Raw genomic sequence first — 26,702 nt, 5'->3', positions numbered from 1 at the left:
CGGTCTCTAAAAGTACACATATAATTCAAGACATGGTCAAGGTAAACAAAAAGGAGTCACTGAGCTGAGGACAGTGTTTACACAAGACTGAGGGAGGGGTGAGAGGACCACAATGCACTGTTAAATCTAGTGCAGCAGCAGCAGCAGAGCTTTACAATAGATGTGGACCTCTTGTAGTTCAGTGATGGAAAGTGCTGTACATATGTACAAATTTATGGTATTTGTACTTCCATTTTAAGCTGCTTTACACATCTACTGGACTACATTTATGTATTTTTATTCCACCACATGTAGTTGCTACTTACTTTTCAGTTTACAATTTTTCCTACCCTTCCTGTCCAGTGAAAATCGCGCCTCCTAATTTATTGAGTTTGAATGTTTGAAATAAATTGAAGGTTTAAGTTTTCCTTCATAGGTTGAGAAAATTCTCCTTCTTATTAATCTAAACAAACTTTTTAAAACCCTCTTGGATTAGCTGGAAAATACATTGTCACAAAAAACATGAAAAACAGAAGGTTGTTCAGAGTTCATGAAAAGTCTCCCTTTTAGAGAAATGTTTCTCAAAGACCAGTGACGCTACAAACACAGTGTTCTTATATAGATTATTATTGCGTTAGATTGTCCTTTGGCAATGTTGTTCACCAAACATTCATGCCAGTAAAGCAAATTGAATCTAATGTAATTTAAGTATCCAACATTATATAATGTTTTTTTCTGTGATGGTTACTTTTTGCTGTTGATACTTTAAGCACATTGCTGATTAAATACTTTTTCTGCGTTAATTTTAAATGCAGGAGTTTTATTGCTTGAAGCAGGTCCAAGAAACTTTCATTTTGTGTTAATTAATAAAGGCCATTAATAACTGTAATTTGAAGATGGTGAAATAAAGTAAATTTGTTTACATATAAGCCAACAAAAATCAGATTTGGTTGCTCTGTAACAGAACTTGGTGATAAAACAACCAATCATATCCCTATTTGCTATGAGTGATGCACAGACAGATAATCATTACATTACATTTTAAACTTCACTATCAGCTGTACCGCCCAGGCCTTCTCTTTACTAGTAATTTTGTTGAGAAAGCTGAAGTTATCAACATTTCCTTGTGGTCTTGTGTTTTCTTAATAAGCCAACAACAAGATTAAGTTCAGTAACATAGTTTTAAGCCAGTTGTATTACAGAAGGCTAATGTCCAGCTTGACCTCCACTATCTGGTAATGTGTTTCATAAATAAAATAGGCATATTACATACCTGTCTAGGTGGAGGAGGGTCAATTCAGGATCAGTTTTAAATCCTTTCAAATCCTCCAATTCTCTCCATCTGTTGAATGACCGACCAAGGTTTACTCGTTTTTTTCTCCCATGCTCTATCACTGCCCTCCTCTTTGCTGATCCTGCTCCAGTATCAGCCACAACCACAAAAAATGACGTCAAAAATAAAGTTCTCAGAGAAATTTCCTCCTGCTTTCCTCCGTTTGTCTCACCATGAAAGTTTGCTTGGAAAAATGTAAACATTGGCTCTTGCAGTCGTTAAGTAAATCACTGTCGTAGTCTTTTTCTGTGGGGATCTGACCTCGGTGGCAGGTATTTAGAATAATATAGAAATCCAGTCTTCTCGCAGATGGTCTCGTATGCTTATAGGCATCATTAATTTAGGACTGTTTAATGATACGTAAAACTCCTTGTAGTACATTTAAGTAAAAGATAAAGAGTACTTTATCCACCACAGAGCAGCAGAAACAGTTTTCTGCAGGACTGCTGCAACCTTTTTACCGTTTAACCATGAAAATACATTAATCCCACCAAAGACACACACATGGATGCACACAAGCTCTGTCTTAACTTGAAGGACATATTCACATAGACAAACAGAAAGAGTTGGACAAAAGTCAGCGCAGAAGTTTGAGATAGAGAGTGAAACTTTGCTCGTGGCATGCTGGACATTGTAGTGACGTTGGGTTGACCTTCTGTCAAATGCTTTCTGCCTGTTTTCTCTGCAGCCCCTGCAGATAAACCTAATTTTGTCCTTTCAGTCAGCTGCACCAGCGTGTCATGTGTGGGAGGCAAAAAGTGAACTCAGAACTAAAATAGCTGTAAAGGGCATATCAAACACGCAGATAATGGTGTCTTAGAGAATTGTAGTCATTCTCTCAGGATCAAGTGAGTTTTTTCTTTACTTTAGTCTTATCGTTTTTAGGGTGAAACACAAAAGCACAAAAACATAGCAAGAGAACAGATTAGATCTCCGGGGGCAACGCATACCAGTGCTGTCACTCACAATGATTACACGTTTCCTGCATGTGATGCGTTAGCGCCTCAATTTTCACAGGAGGAACAGATGTGTGTGTTATTTCTAAAGCCCAAGTGTCCCAATATAAACACTTAAAGGTACCCTGTGGATTTTGTGACCACCAGTGGTGCTGTAAAACAATGTATTGATGAGCACCTCCTGTGTCTGATGTTCTGCCACAAGTACGTGATACACATTTTTGCAGACTACAGAGGCTATAACGGTAAACATGTACCAATAAAATAGGAGACAAAGACCGCAAGACAGTGTTAACAGCTTTTAACACATTTAAAAATGGCTTTGCAAATGTTTTCTGGGGTGAGAAATTAATGTCACTTAATGTTACATTTGTTGAGAATAAAAGTCATTTATAATCACAGATTTTATTAAGCTGGTATAATATTATCTCTGGCAGAAAGCCTGGAAACCATCAGTGATATTTTATGTATTTTTTTACTTTATTTTTCCCAGTGAACATGCAGCATACATTTTGAAAAGCATTTTATTCATGTTTGTATCTGCCAGTGGGGCACCATGAAAAGAGCGGAAGCTTAATAATATGTTAATTTCACCACAGGAGACTTGCATTTCAGTGGAAAAAATGTTCATATATTGGTGTTTGCGTCAGCAATTGGCCAAAATTAGCTGGAAGATATCAGTATTGCAAATACACAACATGCTGTAAAAGAGTTATTATGTGGTGTTCTCTATTGCAGCATGTAAAAGAAATGTAATTGCAGTATCGTTTCCACTATAAAGTCCCTGTTTTGTGTAGGTTGCTCATTTTGTAGGATCAAAGTGTTCTGAGACGTTTCCATTTCTTATGCCGTTAACTTGCCTTTTTTCACCCAAGTAACAGTCGCACTATAACCAGGAAGGTGATAACCTGTTGGCAGGAGTAGAAAAGTGGGACTGTGGATTTAATTTTGAGACATTTACAGAAACTGAACCCCACCTGTTTCAGCATGAAAGAGGGTTTTGTGTGTAATCCCATAAGCTATTTTATCATTGTTCATTAGTTTTAATCATCAGAAGGGCTCCCTTTGTTGTCAAGAAGGTGACAGATCTAAATTGGTATGTGGAACCTCATCTGGAGAGTGTCAACAGATCTGTGGGACACTAATTATACGCCTTAACATTGTCTCTCTACACTGGCACCTCATTCTCTAATGCCTGATTGGAACAAGTGAGCTTGTATATGAACATATGATCATGTCTACCTCACTCTGTGATGCACAGATAGGGGGACAGAGAGGAGAGAGGTATTGTGATGATAAAATAGATGGCTCCTTCAATCTTATGGATGTACAATGGGATTTATGTCAATAGATGTCACTCAGTGGAAGGCCATGTACAAGTGGAGCTGGACAGATAATAGAGGCATAGAGCTAATAGGTTGCAGTGCCACAGGAGACCTGTAGAAATGTATTCTTAGAGACAAAGAAAGAGTGCGGGAGACAAGGCTGACCGAGGCGAGGCAGGGGTGGACAAGTGTGAGAGACAGAAAGCGACAGAGGGTTATTTTTAGCCAGCCAATGTCACAAATATTGCAGTGTTGGTTTTGCTGGGCCCACTTACACCTATGAACATACTGGCCATAACAGATCACAGCGGTGACTCACTGGTTACCGACCGGCACCTGAAACCAGCTCTGACCCCTGTTCAGACAACACACCACCGCACCGTCACATCCCTTTACCTCAGTGATAGGCCACCTCTGAGGTGTCACTGGGGCTTCTGCAGGGGCAGGTTTTTGAAACTTTTGGGGGTTAAAAAGGGGGCGTATTTGGGAAATTAGTAAAAAATACAATCAATGAATGCCAAATAAATAATAATAAAGTAATGAATAGCTGCTTGTAACTCAAAATAGCCTGCAGCCATGGGCAGATTACGGAGACAACAGGACGCTGAGCACAAGAATAAAAGGCGCAAGACACAAAAGACAAGCCACAACAAGACAGAGGAAACACAGCTGAACTGTTTTGTCTTTCTAGTTGTTTTTTGTCAGTTTGATTCATGGAGGTCATGTGGTCATTTGATTGTCTTTCCAACAAAAAATATTAACAGGCACATCACACGGAGGCTGTAATACTAACTATCTCACATTCTTCTCACACCTTTGGCACCTAATCTCACAATACCAGATAATCATTCTTGTCACCTACTGATTGTCTGTGGATTTCTAAATGCAAGGTAGTTGCTTAAACCAGGAACGATGCTCTCCACCCACAATATGAGGGGCCATCTTAAAGACTGGATTGGTTCAGCAATGGAGGATTTTTTTTTAAACTCTCTAATTGTTTCTAACCTGTTTTAACAACAAATGTTGTAAAGTTGTCCTCAGTCTTTACTGAGCACCGTGTTTAGAGGCTTACTTGTTAGTCTAGTGGCACCTGTTCCACCCCCTGGCCACCCGACCCATTCTCATCCCAACTGCTTTGTCCTGCCCCTCAGGGTCTCATACTGATGCACAAGGTACCCTTTAGCAGCTGTATGCAACAAAACACAAGACAAGGAAGCCTTTGAACACATGGTGCAGATTGTCAAACAGTCAGAGTTTGGGTAGATTTAGGCACCAAAACTACTTGGGTAGGTTTAGGATAAGACCATGTTTGGAATTACTTTGTTACATACTTTATGTGAAAAGACTTGCAAGGTGAAAGTCACATGATGTAAGTCACGTGATGCACGCGACATTATGTACCTTAAAAATGTTTTGGTTTTCACATGGGATACAAACCTCAGTCTCCTGGTTGAAAGTCCTGTTTTTGTATGAGCCAACCATCCACCTCACCTTCTCTGGATATGGACTTCTTCCTCTTTATACTACATCAAATGCCCAGTATATTTCACACAGCCGCAGATGGTTTTGCATTGAAGGCACTTGAAAGCCTGGTGCACATCCGTATGAGTCCCAGAGGGGTGGCAACAGGTCAGTATTTGGCGAGTTGGGGATGAGACTGGGCTGGATTCTCTTCAGCCTTGTGGCATCAATAATTTAAGTTGAAATCAAACCGATTAAGTGACTTATCGCCTCCTACTTTAGAGCTTTGAATCATGTTTTTATCGTTGGATTCTACCCAGACAGTGTTGAGTATTATCATGCTCCAGGACTGCCTGGAAATCACAGTGTCTCAATTTAAAAGAGCAGCATTTTACCCTGCTTAATAATAAACACTTTGTCACTGTTTTGAATAGTCATCCATTTGGATAATTAAATTAAAGTAAATCAAAGGTGAAGCAAAATCACACACTTGTAACAGGATGAATTTAAACTCTGTTCAATTCAATAAAATCCTTTAAAGCATTGTTGTGTTAGTCATATCCACAGTACAACAGCGTGTCTTGGCACAGTAACCTCTTACATTTTATTCCCATGAGGAAATGTTCAGGTGTTATTCAACAACAATGCAGAAGCTAACCTCATTTAACCGCTGTTGAAGGAGATTTAGATGTTATAAAGCTGTGTGGAATATCAACCACCATCAGAACATTTTCAGCTGACTCACTATGCAGCCCACTGTAGATGCCACTCAGATAGTCTTCTTTGAAATGCCTGCACAGATCTCTTTTTTTAGTCTGGCCTTTTTGTTTTTCTCTTGGCTCATTGTTTCATTCTGCGGGCACAAATCCACATTAGAAAGAAATAGGCTGGAAGTAATAGAAACAGAGGATTGTTGTGCACGGTCTGTGAATTGCAATAAGAACACCAGCAAAGCAAACTTGTTTCAGTTTTTCTTTTACTGATTTCATGTTTCATGACAGATTCCTGGAAATTCTTAGAGCTAAAATAGAAATGAAAGATGAGAACAGTGAAATTGCAACTGTTGGTCTATAATTTTATAAAGGAGCTATAAATATGCCTTATTAGTGTTCAGTCCACTCCATAATCCAGACAAGTATCGGATGTGAAAATGAAGACACATGCATTACAGAGTGACCTGAATTACTATCACATAGGACTGCTGAAAACCACATTACTGGGATATGCATTTGGGATCGTTCTAGCTTTGATTGTTTCCATGTAAAAAAGTCAATTAACAATTCTCAATTATCAAGTCGATTTTTCTCAATTTTGTTTTCCACTGTAGAAAGTACCCCTCAAAATAGGAGGGAATCTTAGCCGATCGTCAGAATGACACCATAAGAAACTGCTGTGACATAATTTTGAGTACAACAGAAACACAGGAACAATGGAGGCTGTCAAAGGGATGGTGTTCTTGATTCTCTGTATGTGGCTGTTTGTCACAGCAAGGAGACAAACTTTGTTTCAGAAAAGGCTGAAGGCAGCAAGACACAGGACAGTTTTGGAAATCCTAGATGTCAGAGTGTAAGACATCAAGATGACGCTTGTTGCTTTGTGTTCTGTCTGTCCAGTCAGCGGTCTGCTGTGTTTTCACTCCACCTTTTAAGATCAGCTCAGCTTGCTTGGAAACTCAAACGACAACTTTTGCCAGTTGAAAACAAACAAACAAACAAACAAAAAAGCAAGTCAAGCTGAGCCAAGCCATACCATGCAGTGGAAATGAGGCAAGATGTTTTACTCCAACTCATGAAAAATGGGAGCAAACATGAAAAGCGTTGTGTAAATATTGTTGTTAAGTGTAATTTTACAAGTAAGGATTAAGTTTTCCCCTTCTTCTTAAACTAATAAAACATTTTAAATAACCCACTGAATTATCTTTAAAATTACATGATGAGCTGCTTCATGAAAAGTTGATGTTTAAGAGATGTATGTTTTTTTATAGAACAGAGATGGTCTGAATTGAAGCAGTGTCAGTGTGGGCGGTCACTGTTAGCTGTTTGGTTTAATGACCTTTTCCAGTTACTGTCAAACACTGAACTAAATGCAGTTGGCTTACAGACAGTTCATTGAAATTATGAAATATAAAATGAGGCACTATCAACAGCCACTGTTTGTTTATGACATCTGTTAAGACTAATGAGCCATCACACTCAGTCACATTGATAAGTGTACTTTGATTTTATATGTACTGGTATGGGTTGCTAATGAGTGGCGATGATCTGATCCATAACTGTGATGATAAATGATTGTTTGTCTTTCCATGTTTGTGCTCCCAGGATGTGACAGCGTTGACATATGGTAATCCATAAAATCTCTAACACAATCTATAAAAGCCCACACACATGCAAATTATCCCCACACACACACAGTTTACACTTCTATCACCAAGGATGACTCACTCTTGCCCCAGAAACCAGTGAACGTGACGGTATATTTCCCAGCAACAGGCAGTCACTGGACCAGGACATTTTTTAAATGTCTCACGTTTATGTCTACAGTGTGTGTTTAAAAATTCTCCTCTACTTTACCCCTGTCCTGTACTGTTCTGTCCATTTCCATACCCTTGTGTCCTGTCCTGTCCCATCCTCTCCTGTTTTGCACTGCTCTGTCCTCTGCTGCTGATGCTGTTCTGTTCCATCCAGTCTTGCACTATTGTCCTGTCCTATACCGCTCTGTCCTATCCTGATCCTTCTGGTCCTATCCTGTCCAGTCCTATCATTTCCTCTCCTGCTGTGGCCTATCCTATCCTGAATTACATTGTTCTATCACTTTCCTGTCCCATCTTGTCTAATTCTGTCTTGCCTTGTCAAAACCCTAAACTGTCCATTCATGTCCTGCATCATTCTGCTCTGGCCTATCCTATTCTGTACCAGATTGTCCTGTACTAGACTGGATTTTCTGTTCTATCCCATCTTGCCACCATCGTCTCCTGTCCTTCACTGGCCTTTCCTACACTGCTCTGTTTTGTCCTGTACAATCTGGGCCTTTTCTGTCTCATCCTGTCCTGTCTTGTCCTAAACTGTTCAGTTCTAGATTGTCCTTTCCTGCCTTGGTCATTCCCATCTTGCCCTATTCAGTCTGGTTGGCACTGTTCTGTTGTTTCCTAACCCTAACCCTCTTTTGTTTCCTCTCTTCCTGTCCTGTCTTTTTTTATGCCTCCATGCTGGTGACAAATACGAACGGGACCAAATTTCTCACAAATATCTAATAGTATAAAAGCAATGATGTTTGTACTCAAAAGGTCAAAGGTCAACTTCACACACTTCTGCAAAAAATACTTAGAGCTTTCTATCAGTCCTCTGTAACCCCGTAACAAATCCCCAGCACTTCTTGAGTTTTGGTGAGGATGACTGAATGTAAGCAACTGCAGATTAAAAAAAATCTTAAAAGTTTTAAATTTTGATGCATCAAGATACATCAGGATGCATTGAGAATTGTTTTATCATCGAATCGTTGCTCTCTGAATCGCAATCAAATAGAATTGTGAATTACTCAGAGATTCTCACCCCTAGTGAAGGCAGTGTAGTTATAACTTCCATTTTGCCAGAAAATACATTTAATGCCTTTTATTAAATTCCTTCAAAGTCTTAACTATATATATTATATGAGTCTGGACATCTTGACAGGCTGTTCAGTCCTGTCTGGTACTGTACTATTGCCCTGCCATGTTGCCCTATTCCATCCATGCACTGTCCTGTCCTGTCCCTTCCCCACTCAATACTCCACATCACTGTAAGTGCCGTCCCCTCTTCTTACTGTATGTTGCATCACTCTGGGTGCAACATGGGTTTGAACATGAAAATATGATTCATGGTTGTCTGTAGCCACTTACATGTCTTTATGTGCATGTGTAAGTGTTCAGTGAAGCAAACTGAACCCAGCTGAGTCACCACAGCCAATCACAGGGTATCCCTGTGTCAAAGATGGGACTGTCTCATTCTCCTCAGTTCACGGGGCTCACAAAAATTTTATTAATGACAGACTGTGGAAATGTCTTGTTTGTACCATGACACATCTCAAGTGACAACTGGGAGAGGAGGGCAGTGTTTTCCGAGGAGCTTGCTAAGTTTGCAGATGAGCATTACGTCACAGAGGCGGCACGGAAACTGGGTCAGACCCTTTGCATGATGCTCTGTTTTTTAGTGCTATTATGAAATACACTCAACAGAGGAAAACAGTGTCAGACTAACAGCGGTGGTGATATAACAGCTGAAATCAAAGCAGTAAGTAGTTCCTCAATGAGGTCATGGTTGTTTGGACACTGCATTTCTAATACCAGTTACATGGCGCTGCATTGGAGTCCCATCCCCTCATGAGCAAGGTATTATAACTCGGTGACACACTGATGAGGGTCAGTCAGTTTTCTCTGCCTCGTGCAAAATCTCTCTCTCTCTCTCTCTCTCTCTCTCTCTCTCTCTCTCTCTCTCTCTCTCTCTCTCTCTCTCTCTCTCTCTCGCACACACACACACACACACACACACACACACACAAACAAACCCTCTCTCCATCTCTAAATCTCCCTCTGGGTAATCAGTCAGTGTGTATTTTTAAATCTGTCACTAATCTCTATTATTGGCATAACACACTGGACAAGGTTAGCTTTCATACTTGGGTGCTTCTACGTTTTTCAACACACAAACAGGCGTTTAGTGTTAAAAAATCTGAAGCAGACACGCTCTCTGACTTGCACAAACACTCATACACAAGCCCGTGGGACCTTTTGAGTGGAAAATCGTGAGGATGTCACACACAGATGACTAAACAGATGCCACAGACGAGTCTCTCTGGAGTTGGCAAGAGTTTAGGACGGCTCAAAAATTGCAGGATTTGGCTCTGTGCATAGGGAGAACAGTAATCATCAAATGCTTTAAATACTAAAATAGGAAATGGGATGACATTGTGTGCTGTCAGTTTGTTTTGCTAACTTTTGGTGTTTGTCACAGTGAGCATCAAGTCAGATTTCAATGTTGATTTATAGTTGAAAACTGCTTGATATTCAGTCTGAACATCTTTTCACTGGCTTATAGAGTGCTGCAGGTATACCATACCTTTGTAAACGAAACTGAGAGTTAGCCTCGGTCTTGTTGCCTCCACGAAAAGCCAGCGGGATTTTTCCATTAGATTTTGGATTAGTGCAGAAAATAAGCTCTGTCGCGAACAAAGGTTAATGTTACCAACATGTTTCGTTCAGCAAGACAATCTTCACAAAGGAACACCACTTTTATAATCCTTGAAGCGTAAGTGTTAGGCTATAAACAGTCCACACTCCAGTGACATGACTCAAGGTCACCGCCACCAAGTAAGTTGTGCCTGACTTGAGGTACCAATGTAGTCCCATTTAGCCGCTTATTAGTGGCTGCCTTTTTTAAAGATTCAGAATACATGAGCAGGGTATTAACTGTAAAATGCATGGCAGAATAAAAGATGAAAATCTCTTAAGCTTGCATTAGCACAGACCTGATTTTAGGCAAATAAACCAAAAAAAAAAAAAAAACAATTCAAAAAAGCACTGAGTTCAAGACAATGGAACGAGAAGTTCTAGTATGGTAACTTATTTATGAATTATAGGACTCATTTCTGCAGCACTTTATTGCTGTAGCCTAATGCACAAGTATTGGTTACAGCTTTGATTACTCAGAATATATATGCACTGGGACGTAGTATAAACAGCGACAAAGATATTTAAGTGAACAGAAAGACATGGTGGATGAGTGGGTTAAACATGGGACGTTCTCCTTGATAACTGGGGTTTGAATCCTGTATGTGGCCAACTTTTTTTCTTGCTTTCAATCGAGAAATTTCGATGCAGTTTCTTAGTGAGGGTCCCAAGTGATGATGGGCTGTTATTTTCCCATTGCAGAGGATGAAAAATGTCATTGTTGCAAATTGTGGTGAAATATGGTCTAAATGTAAACATTTGATCAACGTCTTCAAAAAGTCAATGGAAAACTTTCCCTATTGAACCTATTCTGAACATCATCAAGTCATTTTTTTAAACAGTTTTTCAATGGAAAAATGTTTACTAGGTTCATCCATTTTCCAAAGTTCTTTCAGAGAACGTCTGCTGCATCCTGACAGATGAACTGACTCTTGCCTGTGTGTTTTTCTGTTTATGTGTGTAGGAGAAGCTGCAGTCCTATGCCTTCCTGGTGTTTGTGGTGGTCTGCGCCTTGGGATCCATCTACCTTTATTTCATCCTCCCTGAAACCAAAAATAAAACATTTATGGATATCAGTCAGAGCTTTGCCAAGATCAACAAAATGCCCGTCCCCTCTCCCGGCCAAGAAATGGAGCTGGTTCTGTCCATTGATCCTGACGGGAATGGAAAAGAGTTTGCTAAAATGGAGAGTTCCTTTTAGCTGAACATCCTACACTAACTGCGGAAGAAGCAGGGTTGAAATATAAACTGAAAATATTTGTTGTTTATACATATTTATTTAAAGACTTTGATTAATGAAATGAAAATCCATGCTTTAGGCAGTTTCAGTATGTTTTAATATTTTGTACATGTTTTGTATCACTGGAATATTTTGGAATATTACAGTATTTCAGTTTACAGCAATTATTTGTTTATATCTTATTAAAATGAAACAAAAAAAAAAAAAAAAAGATTTCATCTTGTGTTTACAAGCCCATATCTAATATAAAACATCCAAACTGCAGAAACCCTAGACTGTATAAAGGGATGATAATGTGAAAATAGGCAGCAGGGTTGGGTACCGTTCACATTTGGACAGATACAATACTGATACTGGTACCTGGAATTTGGTGCTTAATATGTTCAGAGGGTCCTCTTACACCACGACACCAGACACCATGTTGCAACAGATGGTTTTTATCCCCAAGTCATCAAAATACTGATGTTTTGTCATTCCCCTCAGCGACTCATACTGATGGGTACACATTAAAGGCTTTCCATGTAGTACATAGAGTTAGAATGAATCAGTCAAACACACACAGGATTTCCATTCAGAAAATCAGAGTTTGTGTGCAGTGTGAAACCAAATCATAATTAAAAGTTTTAAGGCCCACCACCCCAGTCACCAGCATCATCACCTAGTGTGTAGTCCATTCCCCAAATATTTCCCAGTAGCGCTAGTAGTATTAACAGGTTAGCTTGCTAAGTGGATTTCTTGGTAGCTAATGATATTGGTTGGTCTTTCCTGTAAATTTTTCTTTGAATTTAATGTGAAGTCGGTAGATGATGACAGCATTTTCACATCTGAAGACACAAATTGTACTGCACTATTTAATCTGCAAACTGGTTATGTATTTTTTGTTTGTAACTGTAATGGAAAACAGTTCCCTTTTTTGTGTCCTAATGACATAATCCCATTACATGTAATCTGTTACTCACCGAGCCTGTGTAATGCAAGGCAAGGCAAGGCAAGGCAAGGCAAGGCAACACAACGCAACGCAACGCAACCAAGTAGTTTTGTTGCCTAAACCTACCCAAACTCTGACCATTTCTCGTTGGTAACCATGTGTATAATTGGCTCTCTGGCAGTGTCTCTTATAGAGCTAAAGGGTACCTTGTGTATCAATTAGAGATGCCAAAGCAGGGATGAGAACATGTTGGTTGTTCTGGTAGCCCAGAACAGACAGACCTAACACTGGCTCGACATACACCCTTTTGTGTTTTGTTGAGGTTCATAGCCACTGTAGGTTCTCCTTCATGCTTGGAAGGATAAAGTGAGTTTTTGCAATTTGCAAGCTCACTGCTAGATGCCACTAAATCCTACACTCTGGTCCTTTATATAACATAATGTTACCATACTTATGTTTCCTTTGGCCCTCTGCATGGATGGACAAGTCGATCAAAGTACTGTGGAAGCTCTATGATGCACTCTTTGCACCTACTATAAGGAGGAGGAGTGAGCACACTAACAAGTCTTTGTCATTGGATATCAGTGTTTGTGGAATACTTCTTAATGCAATTTTCATTACTGTATTTTGCAAAGCAATTAAGAATGAGTTGGTTGTATTAAATAATTTCAGTGTCACACTTCATACTACTGATAATTAACCCCTTCTGTATAGGTTTTCAAGAATTCTCCTGGTTGCTGTATCTATATAAAAAGATACTGAATGTGTTTCCATCCACCTTCTCTTCAGTACATCGGAATGCCAGAAATCCAGCTGTAATGGACACAAAAGCTAAAAGCAGATTTACAGTATATCACAAGTAATTTCAACTGTGGTATGTGTCCTATAATGTAGCCCTGCTGTGATGTGACCTTTTCCATGCCACAGAGGTAGAACCACACGTTTCACACCACTAATATGCAGCACTCTGAGCTGCACGATTACAGTCATGTGTTATATGTCCTCACATTAATTCTGAGAGGATGACACTGTGATCAGGTACATTTGAATACAACGCAGGTCCCACAGTCCAATGTTGTACGGCCATTTTCACCTACCGCTTGTGTACACTGGAAAAGTGAAAAAGGAATTGTCATCATAGAGTGTATAAATAATAGATAATAGAGCTACTGTGTCTGAAAATAGACGTCAGTGCAAAAATGTCTTAAACTGACATTCTTTGTAATGGTCAGCAGGGGGCAACTCCACTGGTGCTAATAAGAAGTCCAATTGTATGTAAGTTTATGAGAAAATTGTCCTACTTCTCACTGATTTATTACCTCAGTAAACAGTTTCCTAATCAGTTCATGGTACTGACTTACCACAGAGAGCCCGGACACGGCTCCTGCTTTGGGCATACAGAGACTGGATGGCCCTGAGCAGTGACCCTTTCACACCATACTCCTGCAGCACCTCCCATAATGTCTCCTGAGGAGACTGGATGGGCGTACTGCCAGGCCCCCTCCAGGATCCCTGCGAGAGTGAAAAGCTGGTCTGTCGCTCCACAACTGGGACAGAAGTGTTTCAGTTTGGGTTTATTGAAATGACAAAATTATAATACATTCAGCCTTTTTTGGAATTATTGATTGTACATCATAGAGTTATTAAACCTATGATACAAATAAGATAATTCTTGTACATCTGCCAACATCCACCATGTTGACAGGTCTGACAACACCAGTTTCTCAGTTGAAAAATGACCAATAAGCACCATGGAGGGAGTAATGATTTGCCAATCAGCAACATGGGGGAAAATTAGGAGAAGTATTAACAGCAAAGGTGACAAGATGGACAAGATACACTGCTATCAGGAGGAATGCAGATAAGCATGATAGCTACTGAAAGGCTGTGTGTTGTGTTTGCTGCCAAAAGAAAAGAAATAAAAACTCCCTGTTTATGTAATGTACTGATGCAACTGCAGAGCTAGTGTTAGCTAAATAGCAACTATGAGCTAACTGTATGGTGGCTTGTGACCAAAAGAAAACGTAATTAATCATCTGATCATGTTTGTTACTCTACACTAGGGGTGTCAAAATTAATTGTTTCTAAGATGCATTGCGATGCAGACGTGGACGATTCTGCATCAATGCAGTGACAGAACATAATCAATTATAGTGTTGAGATGTTCCTTTTTGATTTTCTGGACAATAAAGTTCTAAAATTCAAAATAACTTCCTGGAAGCAACCAGCACCGTAGCAACCACAGCCGTAACAAGCGTAATGTGGCGGTGGGAGGTGACTATCAAGAGCAAGTGATTAAAAATGCACCTAGTATTTTACAAATAGATCTCTGGGCACATTTCAGATTTTATGAACTTGCTGCGAAGCACGAACTGGATAAGACACACGTTGTGTGTTAAGTCTGTCACACAAAAATCAAACACCTTGAAAATACCACCAAATACCACCAAATACCACAACTTGAGAAACCACGTTAGCCGATTTCACTCTGAGAAGCTAATGCCTGGTGCGACTAAGAAAACAGTGGACCCAGCCCAGAGGAGACGCTGTCAACTTTGTTGCCCAACTCTGAGAAAGAGAAGAGAATCACCCAGTCTTTCCCCGTCGATTAAACACATAATTTAATTTATACTAGTTGACTAGTCAATCTGTTAGAAAATACTCAGAAAGCAGTTAAAATTTAACACAGCTTACTAATTGATAATGTTAAATACTGAAAAATACTGTGTGTATTAAGAGCCATTTGAAGCAGTTAACTAATCACAGTCTACAGTGGCCGAATTGTATTTTAAATGCACTGTGCAATACGAACTTTGCCCATTAACTACAAAACATGACAGTATCTCACTAAATGCAACACCTTTTTTTTTAAACATTTTATTCATGACTTTTTCCAAATAGACAAAGTAACAGTAAATAAGGCAGCTACAAAGACAGTGAGACAAAGACACAGATGAAAAAAATTAAAACGTGAATACAGTGAAATTAAATAAAAGGGGCAATAAATGAATTAATGTCAACTGTTCCACTGCACAACAGTCTGGCCTACCAGGGGGATACGCAGGCAGGCTAGTCACAAGAGAGGAATATCATTGGTCCTTGATATACTCTAACACTGGGTTCTATATCCTAGAGAAGTGCAGAGAGTTCGTATGCAGTCTTTCCACATGAAGAATACTTTATGAGTTCCCCCAGCTAAGTCTCAATACAATATAAGTCTCACTTTCTGGGTCAGGTGTTACAGTGACATTAAAGACAATAGAAAACCACTGGAAAATAAGAGACCAAAAGTTTTGGGTAAGTCTAGAAAAGATGAATAAGGGTGCCCTCCATGGCATTGCATCTATCACAGAAAGATTAGGGAAATTTTTGTGCAATTTAGTCTTTGCATAATGTAGTCTATGAACTACTTTATACTGGATCAGTTGAAGTCTAGCATTAATAGAGCATGATTTAATCCCAGTTAATACCTTGTCACATGAATCATCCCCAATCGCAATGTTAAGTTCACTTTCCCAGGCTTGTTTTATTTTGACAGTAGATGTATCTAGATTACTAGAGAAGTAGCGCACCAGATTCGAGATTAAATGTTTAGCATCTGGGGAGCCCAGTAGACTTAAACAGTGAATTGTCCCCAGAGAGTGGTTCATAAGACTTAATAACCTGCCAGACATAATGCCTTAGTTGCAAATACCTAAAAAAGTGTGGTTTTGTTAGAGAGTACTTGGATTGAAGTTGTTCGAATGAGCTAAGTTGCCCATTGACATATAGATCTTTTATGCTAACAATACCTAAATGGCTCCACTCTCTGAAGGCAGTGTCTGTGAAAGATGGTAAAAAGGCATGATTCTGCCAAATTGGGGGATGCACCGAGGTGTTTGGGAGCACAAGGCATTTCCTAATTTGATTCCAGATCCTCTGCGCATTTGACAAAGTGAAATGCTCCTCAGGGATGAGAAAAGGAGAGCAGGGAGGGAAGACGCCATATGTCAACTAAGTTAGTAAAGGCGACAGGATGGTTCAGAACCACAGAAGCATTAGAGGGGTTACCTACTTTAATTGATGACCTGTCAAGATGGGTGTCAAGTATTACGGTGTAGTCTCCAGAAACTATTAAGTTTGTGTTTGAGAGGTCAGGCAGTTTCTCACAGGTTTTATGGAAAAAAGCAGCGTTGCCAATATTTGTTACCTGGACAGAGTAAAGATAACCTGTTACGATAATGAATCGACTGTTCTGGTCACACAGAGTTGAGATATGATTAAAAGGTATGTTTCTCCGAATAATAATCGCAACGGCCCAAGCTTTATTTGAAAATGTAGATTGAAATATTTGATCTACCCAACTGCAACACAAACACTTTTGCTCAGATTGTCTGATGTGAGTGTCTTTAAGAAATATAATGTCAGCAGCTAAAAGAACTGTGAAAATACTTTAGCACGCTTAATAGAATGGCCTAGGCCACGAACATTCCAGCTGACCAAATTGATACCCTCATCCCTATTTCTGGGTGTCATGTGTAAGTGTGGATTGTGTTATGCAGGCAATGATACAATAAATTGCCCCCCCCCCCAAAAAAAAAAAAAAAAATAAAATAACAACATCAAAATCAAAAAAGCACATGAAGTGAACATACATTTACCCACCCCAAGCTCCCACTTTCCCTACACTATAGTGGTTGTAAACCTACCCAGTGGCTAAACAATAATACTGATAATAGGCTAACTTAAAAGTGGCATCCCCTCCGATAACAAATAGTAAGCAGTATAATAACATTTCAGTTTTGAAAAATCAAAGAAAACCCAAGCACTGAAGTAACACATGGAGAGGCTATGGAATATTAATTAAAACAAACAACTCTTAATCTTAATTCAGTGCTTAATGTTACCCAATGGTGAAAATCAAAACATTAAAGAAACACTTTTTGGAGAGGTTAAAGCAAACTTGCTTAAACTTACCCAGTGGTTTACCCCCTATATGCGACACCTTTTCAGACTGAAGAGGATGACAGTGTCTGGAGCTAAACATCGTTTACCTGGAGCTGATGTTAGCTGCCAGCCTGCTACACACTGTGGCTAATATTATCAGAGCTAGCAACAGCAGCTGCTCTGTCTGTAGGTTAATGTCAGTGTCTGTGCTTAATGTGGTCACACATCACTCCAGTCGAGTGGTTATGGATAATTCTGTCACAGCCTACATCCAACTTTATTTCCATTTTCTATATCAAAACACTGTGCTGGTTTTCGAGCTGTCATCTGTCCGACTCTGCTTATTAAAAACATCCGGGATTGGGTGGGACAACGGGGCGTATGCAGTGGGCAAGAGGGGCTGCTGTCTGATGGAAGTGGCTGGTGGTTGCATAACACCTTCAGGGCGACTGGAAGTGGCATTGTACGTGAATAAAATATTGATAAATAGTTAGCTAGACCGATACAATTTATTTTACAATTTAATGTTAAGACTTTTATGCTACTGATTTCTGAAGCACTTTCTAAAGAGTAAAAAAGGGAGTTCATATTTATCTGACTGCATGTATTAATTGATGAAAAAGTAGCCATGTGCAGTAATATAGAAAACTGAGGATGCAATGCATCATGATGCATCATGAAATCGAATTGAATCGAATTGTTGACAGGATATTCGTAATCGAATCGAATTGTGAGATCAGTGAAGATGCGCAGCCCTACTCTACATGCAGCTTCCAACACTGAATCTTCAAAATATGTCTTGGAGACCTCTACTTTTAGGCTATTTTAATTGTCTTTAGCACAACTGGACTAACTCTGCTGTGAAGAGAACATGATGATGCTGTAGTAACATAACAGGGACTTCTAATCTCTTTTCTGAGGCAACTGTGTGTGCATTAAAGAGGAACAAAACAGACTAAAATAAAAAAAACAGAACATAAAGATTTAGTCACACTTTAAGACTGAGACTTACAAATACAGAGAAATCATATATGCTCAGCTGTAAGTTGTTTTATCTACATGATTGCATGTCGAGACACTTGGCTATATTTTGACAGGTGATCAAGCTGCTGAGTATCATTATAGAATTGTTTGTTCTAGTTTTGAAAAAGAAACCCCACCATGTGAGTGATGTGAGTGTCATGTCTCTCTCAGTGTGAGTTCTGATCATTGTGCAGCTGTTATTGGTTTCAGAGATGACAAGAGGATTGAGAGAACTCCGATCTGTTCTATACTCTCGTAATATTTGAGCTCATTTGTTTTGAGGGGTGTCATTGGGGTCAGGAAGGGTCACTGGTCCAATCCACATCAGAAATGAGCTGCCACTGTCCCACAATTCATCAGCGACCACCTTATCACTGTCTTACAATGGCTCACACAAATACACTCACTCACACGGACACACACCTCTTCTCAACATGTCGCTCAAGCATTAAATCAGCTCAGCCACAGGAGTCGATTCTGTCTTTTCCTTAATGAGCTCCAGTGCTGTGGTCCTGTCAGTTCTCCAGCTCTGGGAAAATCGTGACTGATTGAGACAACACAGACACGGAAATCGGATGTACTTACTACAGCTGGAAAGATGGGAAATAGAGAGAAGTGAAAAGGTGAAAATGATCTAAAAATAAAATAAAATCAAATATATTGGATCAGAAATATGAAGATGATAGTCCAGTCCAGAGAGGACGTTAGTAAACATGAAGTTTTCCTTCCTTCCTTTCACAAGACATTTATTTCATGAACCATAAGTCATAATTCTGTTTCTTATCACATGCAATCAGTAGTTAACTAAACATGATAAATTATTACTCTGTGGTCTTTACACTGTAAAAAACTGTGAGAGAATTTTACTTTTTCTTCTTTAAATAAACTTGAATCATTTTAGAAACCAAAAAAGTCTGTATTTCAAAAGTTGTTCACAGTGAGCAGTGAACCTAAATGAAAATGAAAATGAAGTGGTTGTAATTGAAGATATTAAAATATGAATCATCATTTACTTTCACTTTAAAAAAAAATACATTTGAAATATCTTTTTAGTTTTAAAATGCAAACAATATTTTTTTCTTAAGAAGAAAAGTAAATCATGTCAACAAAAGATTATAGGTTAGGAAAGTTTTTGTTTATTTTCAAACTTAAAACATTGAGTTTAATTCAAAACTCAAAAATACAAATTTTATTATACATTCGGCAGAACAAGGTGTCAAAATATTTATTTCTGCTATTATGTGATTAAAGAAGTGACAAATGAATACAGGTATCATCCTAAATATAATAATGTACAGATGGAAGTTAAATCACAGACAATTTATTTGATATTACATTTTGCCATTGGAGGGGAACTGTGGTTTGTTGTTAGTCATTTCTTGTTCTGCTTCCCTTGATTTCAGCTGACAGCTAAATTAACAGGCTGCCTATCATCTCTATTGACAGCTACTTTGAAGTTTTATCTCCAAGTTTTATCTGACACTTTTATATAAGAAAGAGCGCTGGTTGTCATTAACGAACTAACAGTGCATCCTTCAGAAGCTTTCTTCATACTTACCACCAATGTCAAACAGCCTGAACTCTCAAAGGTGTGTGCAGAAGAAAAGAAACACAAACCACTTAAACTAAAGACACAGATCGTCTTAATTTATTTTAAACACAAAGTCACTCATATTTTGTACCACTAACATGGGCAAGTGTAGTTGTTTTAATGGGTATTTTTAGCAATGTTAACAGCAGGGCTCTGGGGATGGCAATGTCAGTTGGTCTACTTTTGTCCAGGCTGAAATATCTCAACAACTGAAGGGCAAAGAATTTGGAAGGGAGTGTAGGGACATGTCCAAACCAGTATAAACATAAGAACTAGTGAATTGTCCTTAGCAATAATTTTGAGCAAAAAATTAAAATATAACCACTGTCGTCTGTCAGTGTCTAGTTAATTTTAGTGAGATTCAGTATGTTTTACTTAATATATTAATTGACAAATCTAATGAATTATTCAGACCATCTGGGGTAAAGTAAGAAATATACAAAAAAATCTATTATTTAGTCATTTATTCCCATGCGTGGTGTAATCTCAGTCACCACTCCTCTGGCAGCAGCACAAGATCTCTCTGTCTCCTCTCGCATCATGAGCCACGAGTGTTACAGCCTGGCTGCAATAAAAACAGTTGGCACACTGGTCAACAAAATAAGAAAGTAATTTAATTACTACAAAATGGTAAAAACAACAACAACAACAAAAAAAAAAACCTCCACAAACAATTCGATGGAAGGAATCTGTAAAGTGAGTGAAAATTTGCTTGCATCTAGATCATAGTTTGGTCAGTAACCCAGATGCATGGCCATAAGGTGATTTTAGGATGTCTTAACCATGGGAATTGCAGGGAAGCTCCTAAAAAATACAGACAAGGACTTAGTGATAATAAAGTAGTTTGTTATACTTCTTACAAGCTAACATTTGGTTGACCAATATTGACCATTTTGAGCAACAAACATCAGGAACAGCTGAGAGTTCTCTTGTATAGTTCATGCTCAGTACCTCCACCATGGCTGACCTCTTGACTGACTAATGGCATGCAGTGAAAACACATTATTGATGCTGTACGGTGAAAAAAAGAAAAAGGAAACAAAAGCCACAATGCAAAGGTGCTGAGGTCAGGAGGCCTGCTACCAAGACTGGCTGCTGTTCTGGCTTTATATGCATGGGGCACACTGGGCTCTGGGGTGTCCCATGCCGCTGATTAAACTCCTAATCAGTCTGCAGTCCTCTGGAGACGAAGCACAGCAACAGCAGAGTGAAACAAGCAGAGGGACTGTCACACGTAAAGGCGTGAACACAGTAAGAGCAGGTGTTTATACCATGTTACATGTCTTATTTAAGTTATTGTCATCCAACTTCATCCAAGTTGTAAAACAACAGGCAAACTGACTTTTCTTAAACCTCTGATAAATCTGACTTAATGAATCTGAAAAAAAGCATGGATGCTTCACTTTAGCTAAAGTACAAAGTAACTGTTATCATGGGAATTTTTTACTATCTCAACCATGCTTCCCATCTCATTAGCTCACAGTACTGCCATGCCTAAGAACAGCCTGAGTCTTATTCTTTTTATTATTTTTTTTAGATTTTTAAAATATGTCTAAATACCATCTTCTACGTTTTGCTACTCTCCGTCCTTCTGTGGATGTTGACTCTGTGCAGGTTTGCGTAACATAATTATTCTGCCCTTTTGGACTGGACTTTCTCGAAATAGAGATTTCAATCTCAAGAGAATGTCCTGCTTTAATAAAGGTCAATTCAAATAAAAATACAATCCAGTTCATTAAGGCAGGCCAGACTCAACAACGTGCACAGTTTTTTTGTTAGTTTTTTTCCCAAAAGGTTCTCCAGTATAATGACAATACAACTGACATTACTGCTGAAGCAGTTGAACATCAGGCCTCTGTGCCGTGTGGTTTGATGGTTTATGAGAAGTAACACAGAGTAATTTTGGGAAGATCTTAAAATGATCCATCTGCTGATCCATCTGAAGAACAATAATTTGATTTCTCCACACACTGTCAGAGGCAATTTATTGCATAAAAATAACTGAGACAACACCTTGAAGTGCTTATAAGAGCAGCTGCTGTGTGCACATTTACATTGCTATCTTAAACGTTGTTTCAGAATTTCTCTTCTTTTCTTGGCAAATTGGTTTGTGACAGTATATTATATTTTCATAGATGACAGTGATTCAGAAAACTGACACTTCTGAGTGATTGACAAACAACGGAGATAGTTTCTATCTGTCTATTCTCTGTCAATTTTCTGTCCATTTCACACAGACTCAGTTCTCTAATGGGCTTTATAAGCTTGACCTTGGGCCCAAAGTGGAACAGGCTGGTGCCTTTGAAAAGTGTCTCAATCCTCCATTTGTGACTGTAATGCAGAGTAGATGGTCTGTCCAAAGTGTTGTGAGAGAAGAGGATTGACTGACTGTCTTGTTCAATCAGCTCTATGCCTAAAGACATCAGGTGTTCCAGTTCAAGGTGGCTCAGCTAAGTGCCTTTCCTCACCATAAGCCATTCCGGGTAGCAAGAGGAGAAATTGCATCACTGTGTCTTGTGCACGCCTTGGCATACTAAGTGGAATCACACCAGCTTTCTGCTCTGTTCACAGCAGCAGTTCATCTGTTATAACAATGGGGCTTTATGGCAAGATCCTTCACAAACAGAAGGTGGCACATTGAAAGTCTGTATGTATGTATGTAGTGTTAGATTCTCCTGCGGTGCTTCGAGCGTGCTCCACATGAGTGTACTCCATGTTCAAGGCAACATGGGTAGAGGAGGTGTGTTACATTACCTGTGGGATGGTTTTGGATCTCTCTCCAGGTCAGAGCTGAAGTGTTGCAAAGAAGCCATTTCTGAGACCTTGCTCTCAGCTTTTTTCCCACCATCAGCAGATGGTCAGGGTGAGAGGTGGTGGTTTATTCTGTATTTTATGGTGTTGCCCTTGGTTTATATTGTATTTCTTGTACAATGTATGTAGGAGTTTGGTGCCGAATATGATCATTTTTTCTATTTTACATCCAACACTAGCATTTTTAAATAGATTGTCTCTACATCTACATAGGACTGAGCTCCTAAAAGTTAGGGGGAAATTGTGGCCGTGGTTAATTAAAAAATATATCCTTTAACTTGCAAATCTGATGTAAACTCATTTCTTTATTTGCCCATGTATGTGAAGACCCACACCGACATTCCCAACTTTGGTTCTGCCCTGGTTACACACCAAGTTCTTTATTTGACTTTTTTCTTGTTGTTCAGCCACATACCACAAACCAGTTCCCAGACTTGTTTGGGAAAGTTTTTATTGAGATGGCAATTGCCATAGTAAAATGCATTTCCTTAAATAGCAACAGGCAGAGCAGAATGAGAGAGAGAAAACAGCTCTCAGCCTTAGATTAGAGTCAACTCAGAGGTCAGGAGTAGCTCGATTGCAAAATTCAGCTGTGGTAAAGAATGTAACAGCCACATTAGTAGCATGACCGTTAGACCACCAACATAAGCCACCATGTTCTTAACACACATATTACAAACCCCACGTCAAAAACTCACATTTGTATTTTGGAACATAAAACAGCAAACTTAACAGACATCAGTCCAGGCATGATAAGAACTGTAGTCGATCAGTACTATCGTAGTACGAAGTCTTGTTCTGATCCCGTTTGCCCTGTTAAAGGGACAGTTCACTTCAAAGCTGTGCAGAGACTAATTGATCAAGAAAAAAAAGAATCTGGAGTTCTGGAACTGATGGACTGGCCAGGTCAAAATCCGGATTTGAATTCTATTGAACAAATATGGGATTTAGTAGGTTCAAAAATTGATCACACAAAAGTTTCATCTAAAGCAAGTCTGTGGGAACAGATAGAAACTATTTGGAACTCAGTAACAAAAAAGAAGAATGCAAGCTGTTATCAAGACCAAAGGAGGCAAAATATTAAGTTTTTTGGTTATTATGTGTGAAAAAGGACTATTTAGTTGTTTCAGTTAGTTATTTGCCAAATAAATAACAAAAACATTTTTAGTTTTAAACAAGTTTTTGAAAAGATTTCTAAAATATTTCTGTTTTCTAGTTTTTATGACAGGTGGTCTAATACATTTGTTAAGCAGTGTATATGGATATATACCACTACAGGAGAGGGGAAAAATATGCTTTTTGATTTTGGGGTGAACTACTTTTATGCTTTATTGTCTTCTATATAGGTTTGTACATGTTGATGTTACAGCAATTAATGATGATTTTTTGCATGGTTGAGTCCAGGGGAGACACCAATTGTTTCTTTTGGGTCTCCAACTGAAAAAGTTTGGGAACCTCTGCTCTTTTTTGCCAGGCTGCCGTTGTACATAAGAATGAGCTCTTAATGACTTGCCTGGTTAAATAAAGGTAAAATGAAAAATAAATAAATTTCTCTTGATGTTGTGAGGGCTGCATTTTGTTTTCTAGTGTGTATGCGTGGAACACATCTGAGTATGCAGACCCCTGATTGTAGTACGTGCAGATGTACTTGTGCGTCCACTGTCCATGTGCAAATCCTCAGCTGTCCACGTCCTTATTGAAGTATGAACAAACCTTTACTTTCCACTTTGCTGCATAAAAGGGACACTATCTCCAACACTGGCACTGAACGTTGGCATGAGACATCCATCACAAGGTGCATAATCACACATACTTCCTCCTTCATCCACGCTGAGTTTAGATTGAACCTACAAACTTGTTTGATTTGTTGGAGGTCTTGAGGTTGGCGTGTCTTGGAGTGCTGTACAATAAGAGCAGCAGTGCTGTCTGCCACTAGCAGCGTGCTCATTAGCATGAATGGCTCATTAGCGTGACGACCCCCTCCTTCTACCACTGCAGTGGTGAGAGGTGGCGTATTGCTGCCTGACTGAGTTGCCTTTCATGTACTGTACAAGGTCAATGAGGCATGAACTGGAGCAGCACATTCTGCCCTCCCGCCCCAGGTTGTTGGGTCATAGAGTGGTGGCATGTTGCCATGGTTACTGATGCATACATGTTCAATTACGTTGTGTGGGTGTCAGGGCATAGTGTAGAGGCGTCTGGCTTTCAGCCCCTCTTTAAGCCAACAGAGCTCATTAGAGGGTGAAGTCTGTTCGAGACAGCTCTTTATTTTTAAGAGCCATGATCAAAATATAGATCAAAATCTAAAAAGAGTAATTGGTTGAAATAAACCATCACCATATCTCAGTATCATCATAATATAATTAGAAAAAAATCTATTGTTAAAATTCTGATTAAAATGCTTCAACAGTGACACCTGCAGGGCCGGCAGGAGGGGAAAAGGGCAGGCCGTGTGAGGCGTTAGCACAGGAAGACGGGCTCTCTTAATTGTGTCATTTTTTCATGCTTACCTGTTACTGGCTAAAACATGTAAAATGAAAGTCCAACGGAAGGTGTCCTCCCTATCCAGTCAAGAACCAGAGTAGGGTCTGATGATTCTCTGATGAATTCTCTACCACTATCATTATTATTTATTATTATTATTATTTATTATTATTTACCTCATTTGAAAAGAAATGATGTGCTCCACTATGCTCACCATGGGCAACGGACTGTTGCATGGGCTGCATTGAAAGGAGGAAATTCACCTTGCTTTTCTCCTTTAAATCGCTGAACAAAGGATAAATTTGCTTTGACTGAACAATTATTTTACCTGATATCTATCCATCACAGCCAGATAGAAATGACGTTTGCCTCCAAAATTTATGGTCACATGATAACAAATGTGAACAGTTGCCTAGAAACAGGGACTGGGTCAACTTAGCCACTGACTCATCTTACCCGTCTCTCCCCTATTTAAGAAAATTCAAAGCATGTTATGTATTATCATCATCTCTTTATCTATTAGCACACAGTATAAACACTAATTAGTTGTTTGGTGTCAGATCACTTTAAACAGGATGCTGCAGTGCAGTATGAAATTATACTACAGCGTCACGCATCATGACGCATCATAGAACCTCATATGCACCCCAGTCGACCAGCACAGTAGAATATCTAACATTCTCCATGACAGGATGAAGGCTGGGAACAAATTAAGCTAACTGTGCTGAGAAAGCACAAACAAAGGTTACACACTTTAACAGTCCAGCGAAGAGGAGAGCAGGAAAAACGCAGCTCTTCATGTGCCGACAGAATGGAGAGAAAACTCAGTACAGAGATTTATAGAAAACATAGACATCCCTCGGATAAAAGCAAATGAAAGAACAGGAGAAGCTGCAGGAGAAACTGAAACTGTAAGTGGTTGGAAAGGAAGGGTGTGCTGCATTTACAACACAAGAGAAAACACAATACAACACCACAGCATTCAGAACAATAATTGTTTTATTTCGATTATCTTGTTTTGATGATCGCGGAAAGCCTATATCATAATAGAAATTGAAATCTGATTAATCACCCAGCCCTATCATCAAGTTGGCCTACATTGCACTTGGTGGCTGTGTTTGTTCCTAATTCAGCCAAGCTGCAGGTTTGGATTGGTCTCAAATCCTAGGGCCTCTGGCTATTTGGAGTTACCTTGAATGGGTGGCCATACTTTACACATTCCTCCCTTTAGGGCTCAAACTTTGCTCACAGAACCAGGGTTACAGAACATAACCATTATTTTTTATGTTGCTAAGAGAAGCTCCTAATGTGTAACTCCTTTGATTTGAAATATGAAATTAGTTAGTTAGTTTCATGTCAGTGTTGTCAGTGAGCTGAGGCTCCACTGTCTGAATTGTCTGTACTTGCGCAAGTCAAATGCTGTATTTAATAAGATCATTTCATAA

General features: G+C 39.2%; 1 protein-coding gene across 2 annotated transcripts in view; it reads left to right on the top strand.

The window, feature by feature from the left end:
- The window catches only part of slc2a9l2 (solute carrier family 2 member 9, like 2), a 145,607-nt gene extending 133,902 nt beyond the window's left edge, over nucleotides 1-11,705 (top strand). For both annotated transcript variants that reach the window (XM_084729580.1, XM_084729572.1), the window contains exon 13: nucleotides 11,219-11,705. In XM_084729580.1, the coding sequence (XP_084585706.1) occupies nucleotides 11,219-11,455 (237 nt within the window). In that variant the 3' untranslated portion in view covers nucleotides 11,456-11,705. The remainder of the gene's footprint in view (nucleotides 1-11,218) is intronic.
- Nucleotides 11,706-26,702: the final 14,997 nt, after the last annotated feature.

The sequence above is a fragment of the Lutjanus erythropterus genome, chromosome 2 (assembly GCF_056507025.1).
Source record: "Lutjanus erythropterus isolate fLutEry1 chromosome 2, fLutEry1.hap2, whole genome shotgun sequence".
NCBI classification, from domain to species: Eukaryota; Metazoa; Chordata; class Actinopteri; order Lutjaniformes; family Lutjanidae; genus Lutjanus; species Lutjanus erythropterus.
This window is presented reverse-complemented; position numbering and strand designations above follow the sequence as displayed.